The 21,047-nt window shown below is 43.8% G+C and overlaps 1 protein-coding gene across 2 annotated transcripts in view; it reads left to right on the top strand.

Annotated features, from left to right (window-relative positions):
* The window catches only part of LOC148037447 (putative methyltransferase At2g41040, chloroplastic), a 189,016-nt gene that overhangs the window by 153,497 nt on the left and 14,472 nt on the right, over positions 1 to 21,047 (top strand). Inside the window, exons 7-9 of one of the 2 annotated variants that reach the window (XM_087676389.1) lie at positions 10,831 to 10,934; positions 11,090 to 11,211; positions 14,962 to 15,022. In XM_087676389.1, the coding sequence (XP_087532515.1) occupies positions 10,831 to 10,934; positions 11,090 to 11,211; positions 14,962 to 15,007 (272 nt within the window). In that variant the 3' untranslated portion in view covers positions 15,008 to 15,022. Of the gene's footprint in view, positions 1 to 10,830; positions 10,935 to 11,089; positions 11,212 to 14,961; positions 15,023 to 21,047 lie in introns of those variants that run through there. The other variant, XM_087676387.1, reaches the window with a different exon arrangement.

The following is a 21,047-nucleotide window of genomic DNA, read 5'->3' as shown; positions in this document are numbered from 1 at the left end:
TAGCTTATGTTTGCTGGCTGACTGGTCGGTATGACTTTTAGATTGCAAGCATAATGTTTGAAAATTTTAAGCGCATCATTGTCCATTCCTTAGCATGCTCATCTTGTGCAGCATGAGAAAGCAGATGCTTTACAATGCTTAGTTCCTTAAGAAAGTTGTGCAAGATAATTTGTGTATGACTTTAATATAGTGATATGAATAAGCCTTCACATCTGTCATGGACTTTTTCGAATAATCTTTCAAAGCCATGAGGTTTGTGCCAGAATTATTTTCTGCTCTAACAACATATGTGATAAGTCAGATGTGTTCTTAACCAACTCACTCAAAGTTATTGTAGTTTGCACAAGCCAAATGTGGGACCTGAGTACCCTCCCATACTGGAAGGCAAGAAATAGCCTTGGACTCAGCCATGTCAAGGGCTTAAAGTAACCCTGCAACAAATTCCATTGTGAGATAAAAACACTCTTTTATACTCTTTTTTTTTGCAAATAAAGTGTGGCTAATTATATTACTTCAGTAAAAACTTGAATACAAGGAAGTGTTCTTGCTCAACAGACTAGCTAGAGCTGATGCAGAGTCACACATATATCAAATGTACAAGCCTTTCAGGGTGGTCTAGGGGGGATTGGGGCAAGAAGCCATGGCCGCCTCACACGATCAGAGGCAGTGCTTTGGAGTTTCCAATGGCTGCTGTGTGCAGCGCTTACAACCTTCCTCCTTCTGCATCTGGGCTAGCCAACCGCCCAGTGCCTGCTACGTGACGACGCCCAATCCATGTCCTCCTGCATGAGTACGTGTCTGCCAATCTTGGTTGTGTACTCCAGGAACCTTGGTAGCTTCCTGGTGACCGCAGTGGCCGACCATAGCTACTCTTCCGGATCCCACTCTAGCTCATTAAGTGGCCTGCCCTCTAGATCCAGAGGCGCCACTCCCTGAGCTCCTCCCAGAAGACATAAGGGTCTAGCTGCCATGTCTTTCCCTGAAGGCCAACCACCCGAATCCTCCTCCATGAAAGGACAACTATCTCCTCATCCTGCTGCCCTTTGTCAAGGGCTGGACACCCCCCCTCTTGTACGGTGAAGAAAGTCCCATGTGGGGCATGTTGAGCTAAAATATGCATTACTTATTGCTGATTAACCTCTTAAATAGCCCCAAAACACACTAAAAATGCTCTTTTAGAGTAAAACCCTAAAACAGGGAGCGGTTCGAGAGAGTTCAGTGGAAACCCTAAAACGGGGAGTGGTTCAAGAAAGTTTAGTGGAAAACCTAGTTTTTGGGGCGCCCTTCCACATGTATAAATAGATAGGCTGGCCCCATTCAGCTACCATCTTTGTTTTGCAGGTTACACCAGCCCACACACCCTTTGCTGTTGTTGGTGCCCAATTTCCAGCCCGTAGCCCGCCTCCATCTGCTGTCCAGCCATCATCGACTGCAACCACATCATCTTCAGCCTGTCCATTGCTGTAGGCATTAGCTCTCAGCTCCTGGCGACTGCTCCAAATTGTTCCAGACTGCTGTTCAGCCTGCTGTCCATCATCTCCAGGGTCAGCCAGCTTGCGTTTTCAGCATTCCAGGCCCTGACACTCTCAGACACTGTTTCAGCCTACTGTTTAGATGGACCGAAGAGCTGGTGGCTGTGTGGGGAGGGAGGGGGGGGGGGGGGGCTAGACTATGGGTGGGTGGAGGGTGTCGGTGTATGGGGGTCCTCACCTCTTGTGGGGAGGGGGGGGGGTCGCCTGTGCTGGGTGGGGATCAGGGATACTGGTCGGCGGGGGTGGTGGTGGAGAGGGGGAGGATCGAGGGATGGTGGGATGGTCAGAGACACATGGTAGGTGTGGGGGAGGGCCAGTAGCTCTGGAGGGTGGGGGCTGTGGACTAGGGTCGGGAAGGGGGGGGGGGGGTGAGGGGATAGGGGATGTGGGCCCTCGGGTGAGGTCGCCTATGATGCCTTTGTGGGGGGTGGATGTGTAGGCTTGTGATCTTGCCAGGTGGGGCCAAGAGGAGAGGGTTGTGTGATTTTCTGTTGGGGGGACGACGCTCGCCCTCTTGCTCCCTGCTGCCGTGGCTGTGTCTGATGGGTTGGCTGTGGCCCCCCCGCCATCTCCCTCTTTGCAGTCTCTAGATCCATATGAAGCCGTCTGTGTCCACCTATGGGCCTGTCGGCGAAGTTGCCTTGGCTCCAAAGCGCGTAAACTCTAGTGCCAAATGCCCAAAATCATGGCAACGTAGGCACTTGGACTGCCCCGTCACAATAACCTATTGCCTGAAGAAGTGTGCGGTTGCCTTAATCTCTAAAAATTGTGGTATGTTCTTTGTCTCTTTCACTGCCACCTGTACCTTCGGGACTCCTGCGGCTATCACTGCATCTGCAAAAGAGGCGGGAAGGACAGTGCCGAAGAGCTGTCCAAAGTCTTCCACAAGCCAATGATACTCTATTGCCAGTCCAGGGAAGAGTAGGGTGACTGGGTGTCTAAGGAAACTGTTGTGGAGGGCAAATGTCTCCACTGTAAAACCACTGCACCAAGGGACCATGTAAATGACCCCCTTTGTGGAGGCATAGGGTGAACTGGCCACTAACTCTTGGGCTGCGTTAGCTGAGGTGAGTCGTACCATGAAGATCCCTTGCCCCATGAGAATTGCCTCCACGATCTGCACCGTGCCAATGCGCAGCGTGGAGTGAAGCCTATCCTGAAGTTGAGCCCTGGAGGGGGAGTGTCCTACGACCTGACCAAGGATCCGTCCAGTGGTGCTCTGTACAATGGGATGCATAGTATGCTATATGCTGAAAAATGCTCATGCAGCAGGTGCCACTTGGCCAATGTCCGTCATGGGAAAATTGTTCACTTTTCCAAGCGCCTAGTATAAAGATGATGAAATCATGTGATGTATAGAAGATACAACCAATGGGGAGGGGTGAGAAAGTGCTAGAAGCTGAGATGGAAGATCCAACTGTTGAGAAGTAAGCATGTGAACTCTCCTTATACTGGAGAGGATAAGGATAGCTAGGTGTAAATGGACTAGAGGACAGGGGAGCAAGGGGAAACCCTAACCCTAACTTCTCCAGAGTCTATATAAACTCCCTAAAGTACACCCTCATAGTTGAGGAGAGTGTACTAGTTGTACCGTGAGCAACTTACTAAACAAGATCTTCTTCTTATACTTGAGCTCTCTCTCTCCCTCTTGTGCACACTCTTGGGCTTCCAACTCTGATTTGCAACACCAACCCCTACTATGCTTTGAGCGGAAGTGGAGTGTAATCCAGGATTTTGGAATGAAGATGTGAGTAGATCAGAATGGGGAGAAGATAGTGGTGGGATGGGAGGGAGTTGAGAAGTGTGGTTTACTTACTAAAATGAAACAAATGGTAGAGATATACTTGATGAAGGGTATTTGCTTGGAGAGTCTCCTCTATTAAAGTTAACATACTGAAAATTATTTGGATCTTGCATACCAAAAGGAGAAACAAGAGAGGGTTTTGGCTCATACGACTCAAAAGGCTATACGAACTTGATATAAGCTTGGCTGATATGAAGGAGATGGATCGTCAAACATGCCGAATATTGTGGTTCCTCCAAGATTAGAGAGATGGCCAGTCTCACCAATTGGTCTAAACGGAGTAGTAGTACTCATTGGAGGGGTGTAAACCTGATTGTACATGATGTGCAAGTACTCCTCAAACTCTTTATATGCAAGATGACCAAAACGAGAAGAAGTTGATAAAAATGAAGCTGTGTCTACCTCCTTGAGACCATAATGCCTTCTTTGAGCCTCCAATGATGGAAAAGCTTGATAGGATGTTATAGAATCCCTAGAAGAAGGTGCTAAAGGGGATGCAATGGCAGTGGAGAAGGAGAAGAGAAAGATGCAGGAGAGAAGAGCACATACAATGTAGGTGCTGTCAAGCATGATGTATGATAGCCTTATTGCACTATCTCATATATATGAATAAAGAATATGGACGGTCAGTATACACGGGTAGGCCCGAGAACCTTTTACCCCAACAACCTCCCACTGAAAGGCCAATGGGCCAAGGAGTGAAAAAAAAACAAAGGAAAAAAAAAGAGACAAGGTGAGGAATCATAACATCTCACCCAACGCCCAATCAGAAAGCGAGCTGTGCAATAAGCAGGAACCTTTGTGAAAGAAGAGTCTAGTATCCTCGAGTCCATGATGTCCAAGAGATAAGCAATCCCGCAGCTCCATACCGTGGAGCAATCCAAGAATGCTTCTCATGAAGCAAGCACAACTTATGAGTGCAAGGTTGTAATGCATAAGCATCAGAATAGCACATAGCATCTGCGTGGCGCATAAAAGACAGCTGAGAGCACATAGACTCTCCAAAGTCGACCATAGAAGAAGGGCCAACATCCCGGACACATGTCAAACGGGATCTCAAGATAGTAAGCAGCCTCAGCGAAGTGGAAGATTGACATACGGCTGTAGCATCAACCATAAAGCGCACTAAACACACATCAAGAGGCTTGAGAGATGTTTGTGTCTCATAAAAGACAGCATGACGGCTGCGTATAACCTGCTGGGCAACCAAATCCCATAACCTGTAAGCCTGAAAGTTACCATCTCCATAACCAAGGAGGATACATCTGCGTGACATAGGCATAGCCGGCATGCATACAAATGCCTGGCAATCAAACATCCTTAAGCAATCATAGGAGGGTCTCATGCCACTCCATGCCTCGTGTGGTGTAATACTATCCAAAGTTAGACACGGCGTCCTATTAAGCAAGTAGACTGCCGTCATAAGGGCCTCAGCCCAAAAGCCACAAGATAGCCCAGCTTGGTAAGCATAGAAGCAACCTTTGCTTGTAAAGTTAGGCACATACCATGAGCAATCCCATAATACGGTGGGCATAAGAAATCAATACCAAACTGCTGACAATAGGATTGAAAGCTAGGAGAGATAGCATGACTCTCATAATCCATCTGCAAGCACCTAGGCTTGCAACGAGCAGAATCCATAAACCTATCAAGCATAACTGTGGCATTCTCAATCCGTAACAAGGGAAAAGCCCAAACACGATGGGTAGCATAATCCACAAAGGTCACAAAATATGACGCTCCACCAAGTGACTGGGAAGGCATAGGTCCATATACTGCAACACAGACAAGATCTAGAGGAGCATACCTCACACGATCGCCATAAGCCAAGGGGCCTTTGCAAGGACCAAGAGTACAATCAGGGCAAGCATCAAGATCTACATGTGACATAAGAGGCAACAAGGAGCCCATACAAGATAATAGCTCCATCTCTCTCTGGTGCATATGGTGTAGGCGATAATGCCATAACAATGCATGTGGTATCCGGATAACTGCAACCATAGAATCTCCCACATGAGAGACATGCACTAGGTAATGAGAACCATCTCTAGAACCTTTGGCCAAAACCAAGCAACCATGATAGATCTTCCATGACCTATCCTGAAGTGAAACAGTATATTCTGCATTATGCAACTGATTGCCAAAAATCAAGCTCTTACTGAGCATGGGAATATGTAAAACATCCCTAAGCATAAGAGAAGTCCCATTAGGCAAAGCTAGGTGTACATTCCCTGTACCAATAATAGCATAAGACTACTCAAGGCCCAAATCAATACATTCGTCAACCTCCCTGTAAGAAAAGAACCATGCTCTATGAGGGGTAACATGACAAGAGGTTGAAGAATCCAACAACCAATCAAATACATAGGCCTGATCATTAAGTAAGTAAGTTGTAGGGAAACTAGATGATAGGGAGGGTATACTTAACTACATCATCATGAGTAACTACATGTACCTCACCACTAGAAAAAGTGGTAACACATGCTGCATCGCTGACTCTCTGCTCATGTCGAGTCCGTCTTTGTCTCTGTTGCTCTGTAATCCGTCTAAAACATTTTCTTCTAGCATACCCAAGTTTTCCACAATGGAAGTATAAACATCTGTAACTGAAGAACTTGTAGAAGACAATAGGAATCCAAGTCATCATGAATAGGGCTATCCATAGCATCCACAAAGCTCAAGGAGTCAAGGGCTGTCCCAACAAAGGAAACTTGCTCATAAAGACAATCATCTACAAGTACATCAGTGGTAGAAGCATACTACAAAGACTCATGAAACCTCAATGGACGGGAGGACATAAAGGCATCAACCAAGGATGCAAAAGCTCCCACATGAAGAAGAGTCGTAACCAACGGCATGGCATAGCCAACCACAGTAGCATAAAGCAAAAGGCATCTATTATAAGAGCATACAGATTTCAGCCATAAAATCAGCTCATAACCATACGCATAAGCATAGCTCTGCAAAACATTATGCCATCTGGGAAAAGCCAAGTCAAGACAAGACCGGCAAGAGGCAAAAAATCTTGCAAGAGTCAAGCTCAAGGAAAAGCCCAAGTATCTGTATAACAACATCCAAATAAGTGGCTCCGTAAAGTACATGACAGTAGACAAAGTGCATAGCCAGGTAAGCATCAAGAGCAACTACTCTCTGACCTATATGGGCAAAAGCAACCCAACTAGCATAGAAGCTAGGCAACACAGAAGTAACAAAGCCATAACTGCTAAATCCAAGCATTGTGAAGAATTCCACTGATCAAGGAGTAACCCGCAAAGAACCAAGCATCAATGAGCAATGAAAGCTCAATAACCAACTGCCAAGACAATGGAGCAAGCACTGCTCAAACATGTATCTGCATCCAAGTAAATCCAAGATCCATAATTAAGGCATTAAGGGCCAAATAGCATCTTCGCTGCATAAGTGATAAGCCGACCAAATACAAACTGCTCCACAAAATTCTCAAATGTAAGATGATTCAAGCCCAAAAATCTACCATACTGCAGCCGAACCCAAAAGCATCCACATCAGACATCAGTCCCATAATGGGTAGCACGGGGCATAAACCTTGTCAAGTGAAATGCGAGCTGCAAAGAAAATGACAGTGAACCAAGAATTGAGCTCTACTCTTTGCTCAAGAAGCATTCGGGAGCCTAAACATTAAAGTGGCATCATCCAAATACATCAGCATATCATCCCGAGTAGTCGAGAGTACCCGTAGACCATAGGCACAACCAAACTGGAGGTAGAATAACCTGTCAACCAAGGTAGCATAAATCCCAACCAACAATGAAGTGTCCGTATCCAAATCAAGGCTCAATAGCTCTCAAATAGCATATCCGGGCATAAACCGTGATGACCAAGCATCAATACATCCAACAAGACACCATTCAATAAAGAGCATTATGCATAAGCCGTCCCTGATAAAACCTTGTTGGCCAAATAATGTACAGTAGTAAATCCCTGCATAAATCAAGCTATGGAAGCTCAAACCAAGTCCCAAAGCATCTCAAAACATTGGATAAATATCCCCAAATCATCTGGGCATCAAATACTAAGCCTTGGGAGCATCACATAAGCTAAGAGCATGACATTTTCTTGCTATAAATCAACTCAGATCTGTTGCAAAAAATTTTGTGGTCAGAATTTGGCAGATCTGACATCGCCATTGCGTCCGAAGTGTACCAAAACCCCATGTTAGACTCTTACCTTGCCTAAATCGGGTTCCGGATGCCCGAGATATGAGAAAAATTTGGATTTTTGAGTCAGATTTTGAAATAGGCGCAAAAAAAACGTGAGCTGCTATAGTGGGGCCTGCTAGTTATCCTGAGGATAAGGGGGCATACAAGGTGCCCAATGAAGCCAAGGAACATCTACAAAGAGCCTATGAGGGCCGGGGAGAGGTGGAAGATGAAATCTTATCTCGGGGGGAAGAAGCCATGGCTGACATTGAAGCTCCAAGCTCTAGGTCTTCAATTCAGGCTGAAGTAATGCTGGGCCAAGCTCCACGATCAAGCTCTAATCCAAAGCTCTGATACCAGTTGAAGGGGATGCAATGGCAATGGAGAAGGAGAAGAGGAAGATGCGGGAGAGAAGAGCACACACAACATAGGTGCTCTCAAGCATGATGTATGATAGCCTTATTGCACTATCTCATATATATGAATAAAAAATTATTGGTGGTCAGTGTACACGGGTAGGCCCAAGGGCCTTTTATCCCAACAAGTGCTTGAGACATTTTGAGTCAGAATCGAGTCGTATCGTATGTGAGTCTTGCACAAAGACTAGCCTCCACAATCACCATAGGATACTCTTTAGAAGAGCACCGGCTCTGATACTATGTGAAGATATGCTAGGTTTTGCATTGAGGAAACACATCATGTGCAATTAAGACTGAAGCATAAAGACTCAAAAAGAGTCAAGCAAAAATCAAATCCTAAATGCAAAACGCTAAACACAAAACTCAAAACTCAAACACACAGAGAAGTAACTTTGAAGTGAATGAATGTTGTAAATGAACGTAAGAGTGTACAAAATGCCCAAGGGCAAAGCAATGAGGTGTCGAAGAGTGACGTCCACAGGAGATGGATCCCAAGTGTTGTGACCACTAGTTGGAGACAAGAGAGTGCTGAATAATGAAGGGCAGTAGGTTGGTCACCAAAACAAAGCAGTCGGAGGCTGAAACCTTGTAAACACAACAGTGTACCACGAGAGAAGGCTGAATATTGGTCATTCGAGGCAGGGAACTATCAGGTGACAATAGGAGAGGTGTGTGTTGATGTAGGCGGCCTGCTGGACAGCAAAAACATAGGTATTGCAGCAGTCACCTGATGGAAGAGATGGCACTAACTTGTTGCCTGGCACCTAATGCTGAAAACACAGGCTGATCAAGTGCTATAATGATGCAGCAGATTGAGACCTCCAAACAGCAAGGCGATGGCTGAAAACAAGCTGCCTAGGGTTGGATAGTGATGGGTAGCAGTTGGTGATGGCTGCACAGCAAATGGTTGGTTGCTGATGGCTGAAATCTGCACGATAGAGTGAGAACACAAAGGGATGAAGAATAAATGGGGGCAGCCTATCTATTTATAGATGTGGATGGACCCTCCCAAATTAGAGTCTCATAGAAACACTCTCAAACTGCACACCGATTTTGCATTTGTCATTAAATAAGCATGTTTTGGGGCTGTTCAAGAGGCTAATCAGCATGGAATGCATTTCTTAGTTCAATATGTGTGTCAAGTGTGCACAAAGTGCAAAATACTGGGGCACTTGAGACAAAAGATGATGTGCCCAAAATGGATCTTGACACTATCCAACACCCACTCAGGAACATTTTCAAAACAAAATGAATATGGAGAAACCCAAATGAAGTTGGAGATGCACTTCCGGAAATATAAAACTGAATGAGGGGTAAAACCTTAGTCTCCTCTCAGTGCCAAATCTGATGAAGATCCACTATGAAATGATCTTGATAATGGAGCATGGGACTGAACTTTGAAGAAACTCATTGCTGATCTTGGGATTTAGAATCTAGAACTCAAGGTCTATCTGTGTGGAAACAGAGCGCTCCTCGAATCTCTTGTAACTCCTTTGGAAAGGAGAAATGGCCAACTTCTATAATCTCTGGATGTTGACCTTGGTTATGTCCAGAACCTACAAAAAGATCATTAGATAATCCAACACTGTTGTAGCCTCGAGTGGGACTATGAGAGGTGCCTCCAGGACTGGAATGTAGATGGCCACCTCTAGGACCGGAATGTAGATGGCCCTTGTGGGACCAGAATGTCTTGCTACAAGATCTTATCTAGAATCCTGTGAACTCATGATATCATCTGAACTGTCCTCTGATAGGTACCCCTCCTGTGAAAATGCAATTTCCCTCTCTAAAACTGTAAAGCTTGTAATTACTGCGATGTTGAACCAAGTAATCCATCTTCCATATCATCCAAGAAATCATTATCACAATCAACAGAAACATCCTGAAGCATCCAACCAATACAATTTACCTCGGTCAATGAACCAATCTCCAGAGCAGCAAGAGCAACAGCATCGTGTACTAGCATATGACCAGCTCCATTAGGTGGTCTATTGTTGTGGCCCCTACTCTATTGTTCCAAAAATTTCATCTATAGATAGCTAGAAAGATTAAGGATTGAAAATTTATGGACCATGTGTGCTACCTAAGGCAGGAAAGTGTCTCTCATAGTCATCTCTATTGTGAGGTGTATATAAACCCACTTACAACTACATCCAACTTCCTGCATATAAGCTCATCAATAACACAAAGGGTTGCATGTTCACAACATGTCATGCATTGAGATCCCCCAACAGTAGAAAATCTAGAAAATCAACCTAGACCAAAGAATCTCATGATATCCTCTTGTATCGGCATATCTAGTGAGTCTATGATTACTTTATAACGTACACATTTTGAAGTCTGAATACTTTCTGTGACTTTTCTTGCATAACATTTGTCTATGAATGGTGACTAGAAATTAGCACAACAACAGCAATGTTTTCTAAGCTGGAGTTTTCTCCTCTAGATTGAAGTCCATTCCCTGCATTTGACATAAGTCCATGAAAGTAGCCTTACAAACATACAAGTCAATCTGTCATGGGTTTTTGTTTTATTTTAAAAATTGCATTTTGATGAGCATGAAGTTGACTTCCCTTTTGATGTCACCGTAGCCTCTCCTGCCACCTGTCACAGTCCTGATGCCTACCACGTGTGTTTCAAGTTAAGCATGCACATCATGACATTATGCTCAGCTGTCGGCACAAGATTGACAGTCTCATAACATGACAAATTGTTAAATCCACTTTCCAATACCCACAAATAGCAGCTTTTTGCATTATTCCACATGAATGGTTTGGACATACACAAGATTGATTAATGAATTATGTGTAAGAGGAGGTTCAGATCTGAACTGATCCTGCTATGAAACTATAAAATTAATGTTCACAGCTGAAGGAATAAATTTTGTCATCAGGTAGCAGAAGTTAGTAGGATTCTAAAGCCTGGGGGGGTGTTTGTGGCTACAACTTTCCTATTTCCAACAACTGATTTGCAGCTGGACATATTGAAACCTTTTCAACAGGTCTATCTATCTTGGATCGATTATGAAAGATGTTCAGGCTTGCTTGTCCGAAAAATAACTCATTTTGCTCCTCAAAACAGTGTCTATTCAGTTTGCAAATGTGAGCATTGTTCATTATTCAGTTTTTAAGTGCGAATATGTTTTGGAACAAGCAGGCTATCAGAAGAAGAGCTTCATCTTCATCGCTAAGATATTGGCTTGAAAATGAACTGGAAGATCTCTGCAACTCATGTGGCTTAACCAACTACCAAAAAATCAGGAGAAGTAATTTTATCATGTTAAGTGCAACAAAACCACTTTAGTCTATGATGATTTCAAGGTTGTATAGTATTTTTGATTGAGTAGAGCCTCATTATGTACTTGTACATTACTCTTCTCTGAAAAAAAGGATTAATAACTGTGCTTAAAACAAGCTTGTATGGATTTCCTTGAAGCATCAAAACAATTCATTTCAAACTCAATTGTTGGTATTCTGATTTATTGAAAGAAGTGCTGTCTACCATTAAACAATTGCATTACATTAATAATCATTGTAAACGTCAAATTGGTTTAAATGCAAATAGAACAGGAGAAACAGTCTGTTGAAGTCCCAACATGCTACATGAATCAGTAAGCCGATTGCTGCCATCCTTGAATTTTTTGGTTCAATACTCTGATGCCTTCTTGGCTCTTGTTCTCTTAGGGACACAGTGCTGCTCTAGGCCAGGTCATTTGTATTGTGCTTAACATCTCACCTTGTGCAGCGGTTTTTTCTGTAGGCAAACACATACAAAACACATACAATTATTGAAGCATGATTAGAGTAGACCTTGGGGGGAATTATACTTGGGGTGAATATCAAGGTGTATGACCTTGGACCTTGTTATCGTCTATATGATCCGAGCACTGGCAATGAGTACGATATTGATACATCCCCCAAAGATCCAACCTACACAGAGACACGACATAAGCCATATCCACAAATAGAAGGGATTGGATAGCAGACTCACCTCAACCATAGGGCCAAATGGGCTCACCCCATAGTTTGTGAGCTAGTAGCACGGGTCATGACCACATCCCCAAGGGTTGGCATCCCGTACCACTAACCCACACCATCCCAGTGTATGAATGCATCGGCCAACATGACAAGAGTGCAAGAGTGGTGAGAACATAATGAATGTGCACAGTGAGGCCTTGAGTCCTATAAATAGGCTCTTGGTCCTAATGTTTATTAAATGACTTAGGAATTATGCAACCTCTTTTCATTTAACAAGTAAACTGATATTAAAATTTAACATTCCATAAACAAGAACACAAATTTTAAAGAATAAATCTCCAATGTAAATGGCCATGGCCATGATTTTGTGATTCTAAGTTTCATGTGCATAGGCATAATGCCCATTTTGATAAAGGCTATGAGGTAGGTTCTAGGACTATATCTAACTGTCGATAATCATTCATCACTGGCATGATGCACCCTTCTCAGCATCATAATCGATCTCCTTCCAATCCTCTTTCTTCTTATCAATGTTATCCTCTACAGTAAAGGTAACACTAGAGCTTGGTGTTGAGAGTGCAATTGAGAGATGAAGATGGGACTGATGCTCGACATCACTCTTGTGATAAGTGACTATTGGGGATGCCATTAAGGAAGACATTTCATTATTATTGTGCATGTTCTTATAATCATTACATACAGAACCATCAACAACATTATCTGGCCAATGCCTGTCAAAATCTTGGAGAGCCTCTGCAATGGATACGTCCAATGAATCTATAGCATGACTACATCTAGTGGTCCAAATATTCTAAGCAATAATCTTGCTATCAGCTCTCATCTGTGACAGTCTCCCTCGGTCCATTCTCTCTCTGAAAAATGAAGTATGGCAATCCTGCTCAAGAACTAATCAGAGATGAGATAGGAGTGACTCCCTTGTACATCCTCATATCCACAGGTTGGGATTCTTTCCATGACACAAGCAACTGTACCTCAAGTCAGTATCAGTGTTTTTGGCATGCCATGAAATTGTTAGCAGTCATGTCATTTCCAATCATTCTTTGTGTCCAGCTCCTCATTGTGAGCTTCCATCTTAAGTCACTGAGGGTGTTTGCAGCTCTGGCACTATTCATGTCCATCAGTCCTTTTGCATGTGTCAGAAGTGTTCAGCTTAGGCACATTAAATGGAGGCATGCCAAGTCTATGGGCATCCTTCTGCAGCCACATTAGGCTTTCAGATCTGCCCATTGTTTTCCCAGATCTGCCCACTTGCAGTACAGCATGCTGCAACAGCACATTAGGCTTTCATATCTGCCCATTGGCTTCCCAGACCTGCCCACTTACTTCCCAGCATGCTTCATGGCCTTCTCTCACCAGATGTCACCTATTTACTTACATTTCAGGTCTCTTCATGCAGGGTGGCACATTTATCATCACATCAGCACATTTATGTGCATAGCAGCAAAAAAACGTGTTTCTTTGAGTTTGAAACTTACGAAACGTTTCTTGAAGTAAGAAACGTTTCTGGCTGTAAAAAATGTGGGTTTTTGTTCTAGAGTTGGAACCCCAAAACATGGTTTTTTTTTACAAAAACTGTTGAAAATGTCAAACATGATGATGATGATGAGTAATGACTCGTGAGGGCTCAAGATTTTGGATGAAAGACTGACTTTTTTGGGATTTTGTTTAGTTATTGGGCTCTGTCAATCTAGTATCTATGCTTGTCTTCAGAGTTAATTATTATACAACACTTTAGTCTCATTTATGAGTTACTTGTGATATATTATGATTCATTCTAGTCTCTAGATTTTGACATTTTGTCAATTTGTTTTGGAATGAGAATCATGATGTTGCAACTTGACTCAGTCCATATTGTACGTTTATTTCAATTTTCTTCATGTGATATACATGCATCATAATGTTTGAGTTCTAAACTATAGTACAACTTGTCCAAAGACTAACATTGACATAAGTGACAACTTACAAGTCAATAATGGATTATGGATATGTAATGTATTATTATCGATTGACTCTTATGTATTATTACTCTAGTTCAATTGGCCTTTCTTTATTTAAGAGAGAGTTCCATAGAGGTTTAAAACTTCATTCCCTAGTTAAAGCTATAAAAAATCCCTACATTAAAAAAATCCGCATTTATTATTCTTCCCCCTCTTGAAAGAAACTCATGAGACATGTTTCTAACATTTTGTTTCTAAACATTTCTAACGTTTCTGGTAGCTATGTTTATGTACAAGTTAGTAGTATGGTAGGAAGGCAGTTGTCTTTTCAGTTGTCCGATCGTCTAGTTTGGCTACATCTCCCAATTTATGGTCTTGCTCTCCTTTTGTGCTAGTGTTCACATTTCAGTCTATTCTCTCCTGTTGTTTGTAGTCATCACTCCATTGTTGTCGCAGCCATTTACCCATCATTCTCTCCTGTTCCGCATCATCAGTTCTTCTCTATCCACTTTCATCCTACATCAGGCACCCTCACTCATCCTAAACTTTGTTGACACTCATGTAGGGGCCTAGTTTGTCATCTTTAGCATTGTATGTAGTCCTAGTTTTTGCATCATCATTCAGGTTTTGTGTTCATTTGCATCCTATTCTATGCATTCCTCTTGTCTCTAAGTCGCATTCCACATGTGCATGAACATGGTATCATCACCAAGTTTGTTGCATTCGTGAGAGACTGTTGTAATTACTTGTTTTGCTCTTGTGTTTTCCTCTTTTTGCTTCCTTTTGTAAAGAAATACTTGTCTACAGATAACAAATACAATGGTACGATAGAGCACAGGCTAATAAAGAACATAGTTAGGGTTAGGGTAACTCAAAGACCATGAACATTGAATAGGATAATGGATGAATATTGAATATATACGGTGCTTAATGCAGCAAAACACAATATGCAAAGGTGAAATACTGATCCCGAACTCCCATGTCTCTATAATTGGAGCATAGAGCATGAGTTGGAGAGTGAGTTATGCTCTTACAGATCCTAAAACATAGCAAACAGCCTCCTAAATGTCTAACAATAGCAAATGTGGCTCAGGTGTAGCTGGATTAGCGATAGACAGGCAGTTGGAGTGCAGAATTAGCAAACACAGGCTGTAATGATGGCGTGGCATCAAGGTGATGGCTGGACACTGATAAACACAGGCTGTTGATGACGTGCTACACTTGCAGACAGCGAACAAAAGTACAATTGATGATGTGGCAAGCTGGAAACAGGAATCAGGGCCCAAATGTAGACAGCAATGGCTGATGTTGCAATGAACACAGTAAATTGGGTGATGACAGCAGGTGGAATCAGGTCATCAGCTGATGTAGACAGCAATGGCTGATGTGGCAATGAACACAGCAAATTGGATGATGACAACAGACAGAACCAGGTTACCAGCTGATGTAGAAGGCTGGACAGCAGGCGCTAGATGATTGGGAGTAATAGATTGCAGCTTGAACTGACATATCCTTTGTGAATGGGGTGTGGACTGCAGAGATAGGCTCCAACAATTTGCAAAACAGGATTGGGCTGAGTGGTGGGCAGCCTCTCTATTTGTGGATGGATGGGTCCTACCAAATTAGGGTTTGGCTTATAGGACACATGCACACTCTTGGATCTCATCTCTTTTTAATGAAACTTTGATAATTTTGAATCTAGGGCCTATAATTAAGAACTACTTAAGTTTAGATTGCATTTTTAGCTCAACATCCCCTCTCAAGCTCGAAATTGGAGCCAAAAAGAGATACTCAAGATAGCTCACACCGAGAGTAACCAAAAAAAGTGTTTTGTCTTGGAGAAATGTGAAACCTCAAAACATGCAAAACGTTTTGTTTCATTTCATGAAATAAAGTCACAAAATGAAATGCTTTAGAAAGGTTTTCTTTTATTAAAAACAATTTGCGGGATGTTTTCCTTTTACAATTCGTATTTTTTCCAGCCTTCTTACGTGCCTAATCACCTCCTCCATCTCTTCCTATTTTTTTTTCTTTTACAAAACAGGGTCTCGAAATGAAAAAGTTTTAAAAGGATTTCTTGCATTAAAAGAATGTTTGGGCAGTTTTCCTATTACAACCCACATTTTTTCTATGTCCTCCTTGCACACTCCATCACCTTATGTGTGCCACCGCCGCCGCCTCCCACTCCCACTCTCACTCCCACTCCCACTCCTACTCCTACTCCTACTCCTACTACTATTACTACTACTTCATGTGATCGTACTCCATCTCCACCTCATTTGTTCCTCCTTTTTGTCCTTCACCCCTTCTACACACTCCTCCACATTCCCCTCTAGCTTGGGCCTCCATCTCAAGAATCTAGGTGGAATGAATGTTTTCATTTTATGGATATGTTTTCTTCCTCCAATAATAGTATATATGGATCTAATTTTCTTTCTCTAACATTAGTAATATATAGTAATTTTATTTATTATCCATAATATTTTTTGAAACTTCTAAATCTCAAGGTAGCTAATGAGATGAAACATGAAACAAAACCTCAAAACCTCAAAACACGAAATAGAACGAAACATTTATGGTGACTATACTCAAGCCCCCAAGGTGTCCCATCCCAAAGTAGCCATAGGGCATCGGGCAAAGGGTGCATGCCATTGCCCAATCCCAATGACTTACCAAGACTATAAAGGCAATAGTTATTTACTACGGGAGCCTAGGTGATCACCTTAGAGAGGCCAAGGCATCGGACAAAGGGTGCTCATCAGCTACCAAGTCACCTGTCAAGACTTGTAAGGGGGGATGGAAGCACAATAGACATGCTCTTTGTTTTTTTTTTTTGTATTTTTTAAAATTGTTTTCATCCTATTGAGAAATTTATACCCTTGGTGGGGGAGAATAAAAGGGATGGTTAGACCCAACGCATCACAAAATAGACAAGCTATATGGACCACTTGTGGATGCCGATGAAGAAAGAAGCTATGGGGAGTATGTGGTAAAGAAAGCAAGGAAGACTGCCCTAGGAGATTACCATGGGAGTTTCCGCGAATATAATGGACCTAGAGCTGACCACTCTTTGACTGAAAATGGATAAATGCATGGAAATGCATGTTGACAAGAATAACATAACAATGCATGAGGTATGCAAAGAGCAATGCAAATCATCATGCTCATGCAAAATGCTATCAACAATGCCACTTGGGCAATGCCCTCATAGGAAAATTATTCACTTGCTGTGGCACCCTTTGACTATCATAGTCATCTTGATGATATGGATGATGATGCAATAATTCAGAACATAATAATGTCAATGAAGTAATTTGTAATCAAAATCTTGTCAACCACCAGGAGAATAAGACTGCCCCCTCTCACTGTTGACTAGTGGAAGGAAAAGTAAGTATCCCCTCTCTCCTTAAGATGTTGATGTTGTTGAGGAAAAGTAGAAACACCCAAAGAAGAAGAGCGAACTACATGTCGAGCCGAAAACCTATGAAATGAATGGTCTCCAAGGTCGTCTCAAAGGAGACAAGAACTGTGCCTTGGAAGGGAAAGACTCCTTGTTGGACAAAGGGTGAGAAGCCCCATCTAGCAAGGGAAACCAAGAAGTGCATGAATGAACCAAGGCTTTGCTTTGATCAACTGGTAGGTCCCATAAGGGTTAGTGCCAAGTTGCAAAAGACAAGTTAGGAGCAAAAATACCACATAAAACCATAAAACATGCATCTCTCACTTCAATGAAAAAGGTGATTGTAAGTACAATGAGTTAGATTTTAAGAAGGTCCCACTACTAAAGGTAGGCACGCTAAAGATGTAGAAAAATAAGAGTAGAAATGTGCAATTAAATAGTGAAGATAGACTAGAGCATGGTATGCAAGAATCATAGATTAGAGTGTGCCCTGCAAGAATCAATAGATATGTAGACAAAAGGTGTGATAGGTCTATAGCCAATGTTGTCTACATCTGAATTGGAAGAAGCCTCCACGATCCGTTGGACAAAGTATCTCTAGCGAAAGTGGGCTCCATTGCTTTTTGCATAGTTGTCAGGTACGAAAAATACGATACGGTACGGTACAATACAATAAAATACGGTACTAAATGGTACCATAATATTTTATAAGGTTCGGTACGATATTAGTTCAAAAAAAATAATAACTTGATTATTTTGGACTAAAGATAATAGAATAGATATTTCAAGTCTAAATAGCAATGCTATTACAGTATATAAGATGAGTACTTGAGGTTAACATGCCAAAACCCAATGTTGTATGCGCAACATGCGCTACTACCACCTACAACTTATAACTACATAGGTAGGAGTGGATACTTTTTTTTTTTTGCAAATAAAATGTGCCTGATTATATTACTCAAAAAAACTTATTACAACGGAGTGCTCATGCTCAACAGACTAGTTGGAGTTGATGCAAAGTCACAAATACATCATGTATACAAGCCTCTCAAGGTAGTCTGGGGGGATGGGAGCAAGAAGCCATAGAGGGGGGGTGTATCGCCATCTGGGGCTGCCTGCCTGCATCACGAAAAACAGGTCCTGGCAGCCCCAAGTACACATGAAATGACAACAGAGCTTAAGGTTGCTTGTGCTGAAAGTGTCTCTCCCGTGAAAAACCTCCTAACACTGCGCCTTCCAGATATGCCATCGAGTAAGACTCCCTATGATCTCCCATACCTCAGAGCGGTCTGCTGTGGGCTCTAGTACCTGGTGTATGGGTAGAGCCTCCAAACCGACCACTGTGCACGACCCTGCCTCAATGATGAATATCGTGTCTTGCATCGCGGCATTATACAGAAGGTGGCGGCCTTGGCTGACTGCCTGCCAATAGAAAGCTCCCCATGAGATACATCCAAGGTTGGGTGCTATACGGTGAAGGATGCAACATGCACCTCTCCACACGAGCTGCGCCGCCTCACACGACCAAAGGTAGTGCTTTGGTGTTTCCAGAGGCTGCTATGTGCAACACATACAGCCTCCCTTCTTTTGCATCTGGACAAGCTAACTTCCCATTTCCAAGCCTCCATGTGCCACTAGCCATAAGAAATATGATACCCTCCTCGGCCTCCAACTATCCCATAGGCGGCGCTAGAAGGTCCGTCAGAAAGGCTCCGTGATGCTGTGCTCTGACCAATGTCTACTACGTGACGGTGCCCAATCCATATCCTCCTGCATCAGTACCTGTCTGCCAATCCTGGCAGTGTGCTCTAGGAACCTCGGCGGCTTCTTGGTGACCACTGAGGCTGGCCATAGCCACTCTCCCGGGTCCCACTCCAACTCATCAAGCGGCTTGCCCTCCCAGATCCAGAGGTGCCACTCCCTGGGCTCCTGCCAGAAGACAAAAGGGTCCAACCGCCATGTCTTCCCTTGAAGGCCAATCACCTAGATTCTCTACCATGAGAGGACCGCTAACCCCTCATCCTACTGCCCTCTATCAAGGGCCAGACGTCCTCCCTCCTGTACGGTGAAGAAGGTCCCAGATGGAGCGCCGCCCACTCTACCTGCCACCAGAGGGGGATGCCTACTGGTGAGAACCTAGCAGCCCATACCTCCCCGGGCTCTATCGGCTCTCCTCTCAGGGGAGCAAGCCACTCTTGAGGTATTGTTGCGTCTATCTCCCTTCTCCTCAGCTCCACTCCTCTTTGGCAGCGTGGTACTCACTGCAACACCTTCTCGTCCACCATCCTATACACCTCCCACCATGTCCTAATGGTATGAGTCGGGCCGGCCTCCCAGCCCACCCATTGGAGGTGGGGGCGCTTGCCATGTTGTGCTCCTTCCGGATCTTTGACCTGGGGATTCCAGATGTAACGGGCTGACGATCTATCTCCTCCTGGAAACCTGGGGGGCTCTGGATTAGTACCTTGCGGAGGCCCTACCACACACGGATTAAGTTGCGCAGAAAAGGTGATCTGGGCAGGGTGATTGGAGCTGATGTGAAGATCCATCTCAGGGACGGCCTCCACTCACCGCCAAGCCTCCGTCTACAGTCCTGAAGACCCCCTTGCAATAGGACTTTCCATATCTACCCTGCTGGTGTGATGCCGCGGACAACTAGCTTGGCCATACTCTGATACTCTGGATATATGATCCCTAGGCCTCCCTCTGACCGATGCCATATGATGGTCACCTATGCCACCTTGGCCTTGGAATCCCTAGAACCGTCTGACCCGGACCAAGGGAAATTCCGCACTAGGCGATGAAGCTACACCATGTAGGATGAGGAGAAGCACCAACACGAGGCGATGTACCAAGCCGTCGCTAGGAGTACCTGGTTAACCACCAGGGCTCGGCGTGCTAGTGAAAGGCGAGCCGTACTCTAGTAGGTCAGCTTCCTCCGAATAGAATCGAGGATTGGGAGAAACTGCTTTTTTGTTTTTGCAAATAAAATGTGACTGATTATATTACTCAAAAAATTTGATTACAACAGAGTACTCATGCTCAACAGACTAGCTGGAGCTGATGAAAGTCACAAATACATCATGTATACAAGCCTTTGAAGGTGGTCTCGGGGGGATGGGGGTAAGAAGCCATGGAGGGGGGGTGTATCGCTATCTAGGGCTGCCTGCCTACATCATAAAAAACAAGTCCTAGTTGCCCCATGTGCACATGAAATGACATCGAAGCTCTTGACGAGCCCTAGACTCACCCTGCACTGATCCCCTCGGCCGCAGAGGGAGTGGATGATGGAGTTCCAGAGCTCTGCTAAGGTTGCCTGTACTGAAAGTCTCTCTCCGCCAAAAACCTCCTGACTGGGAGAAACTGCTGGGCGAGAGTGATGTTGAGTCCCACCTGGAACCCTAGGTAGCGAACGGTCCTCACCCATCTAAATCCCAGGTGGATGCCCCACTTCGTGCTAGAGTCCGGGCCTGTGAGGAAACCAACGGACTTTCGCTAGTTGATTTTTGCTCTTGCTGCAAAACAGAACACCTCAAGAGTCAGCCTCACTCTCTCCAACATCAACTCATCGTCCTTTATGTAGAGTGTTGTATCATCTGCATACTCTGAGTCTAACAACACAGTCTCCTCCCTCACGGGAAGTGGGAGGCCGCGTTATCTGCTCACACACACTTGAGGAAATGAGACATCGCCTCTACAAAGAGTAGAAACAGGTACGGGGGCCAAGGGGCAGCCCTGCCAGACCGATCTGTCCAGTCCAAACTCCACCCCTCGCCTAC

This window comes from Lygodium microphyllum, chromosome 4 (assembly GCF_053477565.2).
Source record: "Lygodium microphyllum isolate KBCC chromosome 4, Lygodium_microphyllum_v1.1.10, whole genome shotgun sequence".
In the NCBI taxonomy this organism is placed as follows: Eukaryota; Viridiplantae; Streptophyta; class Polypodiopsida; order Schizaeales; family Lygodiaceae; genus Lygodium; species Lygodium microphyllum.
Note: the sequence above shows the minus strand (reverse complement) of the source record. Positions and strands in the feature narration are given on the sequence as shown.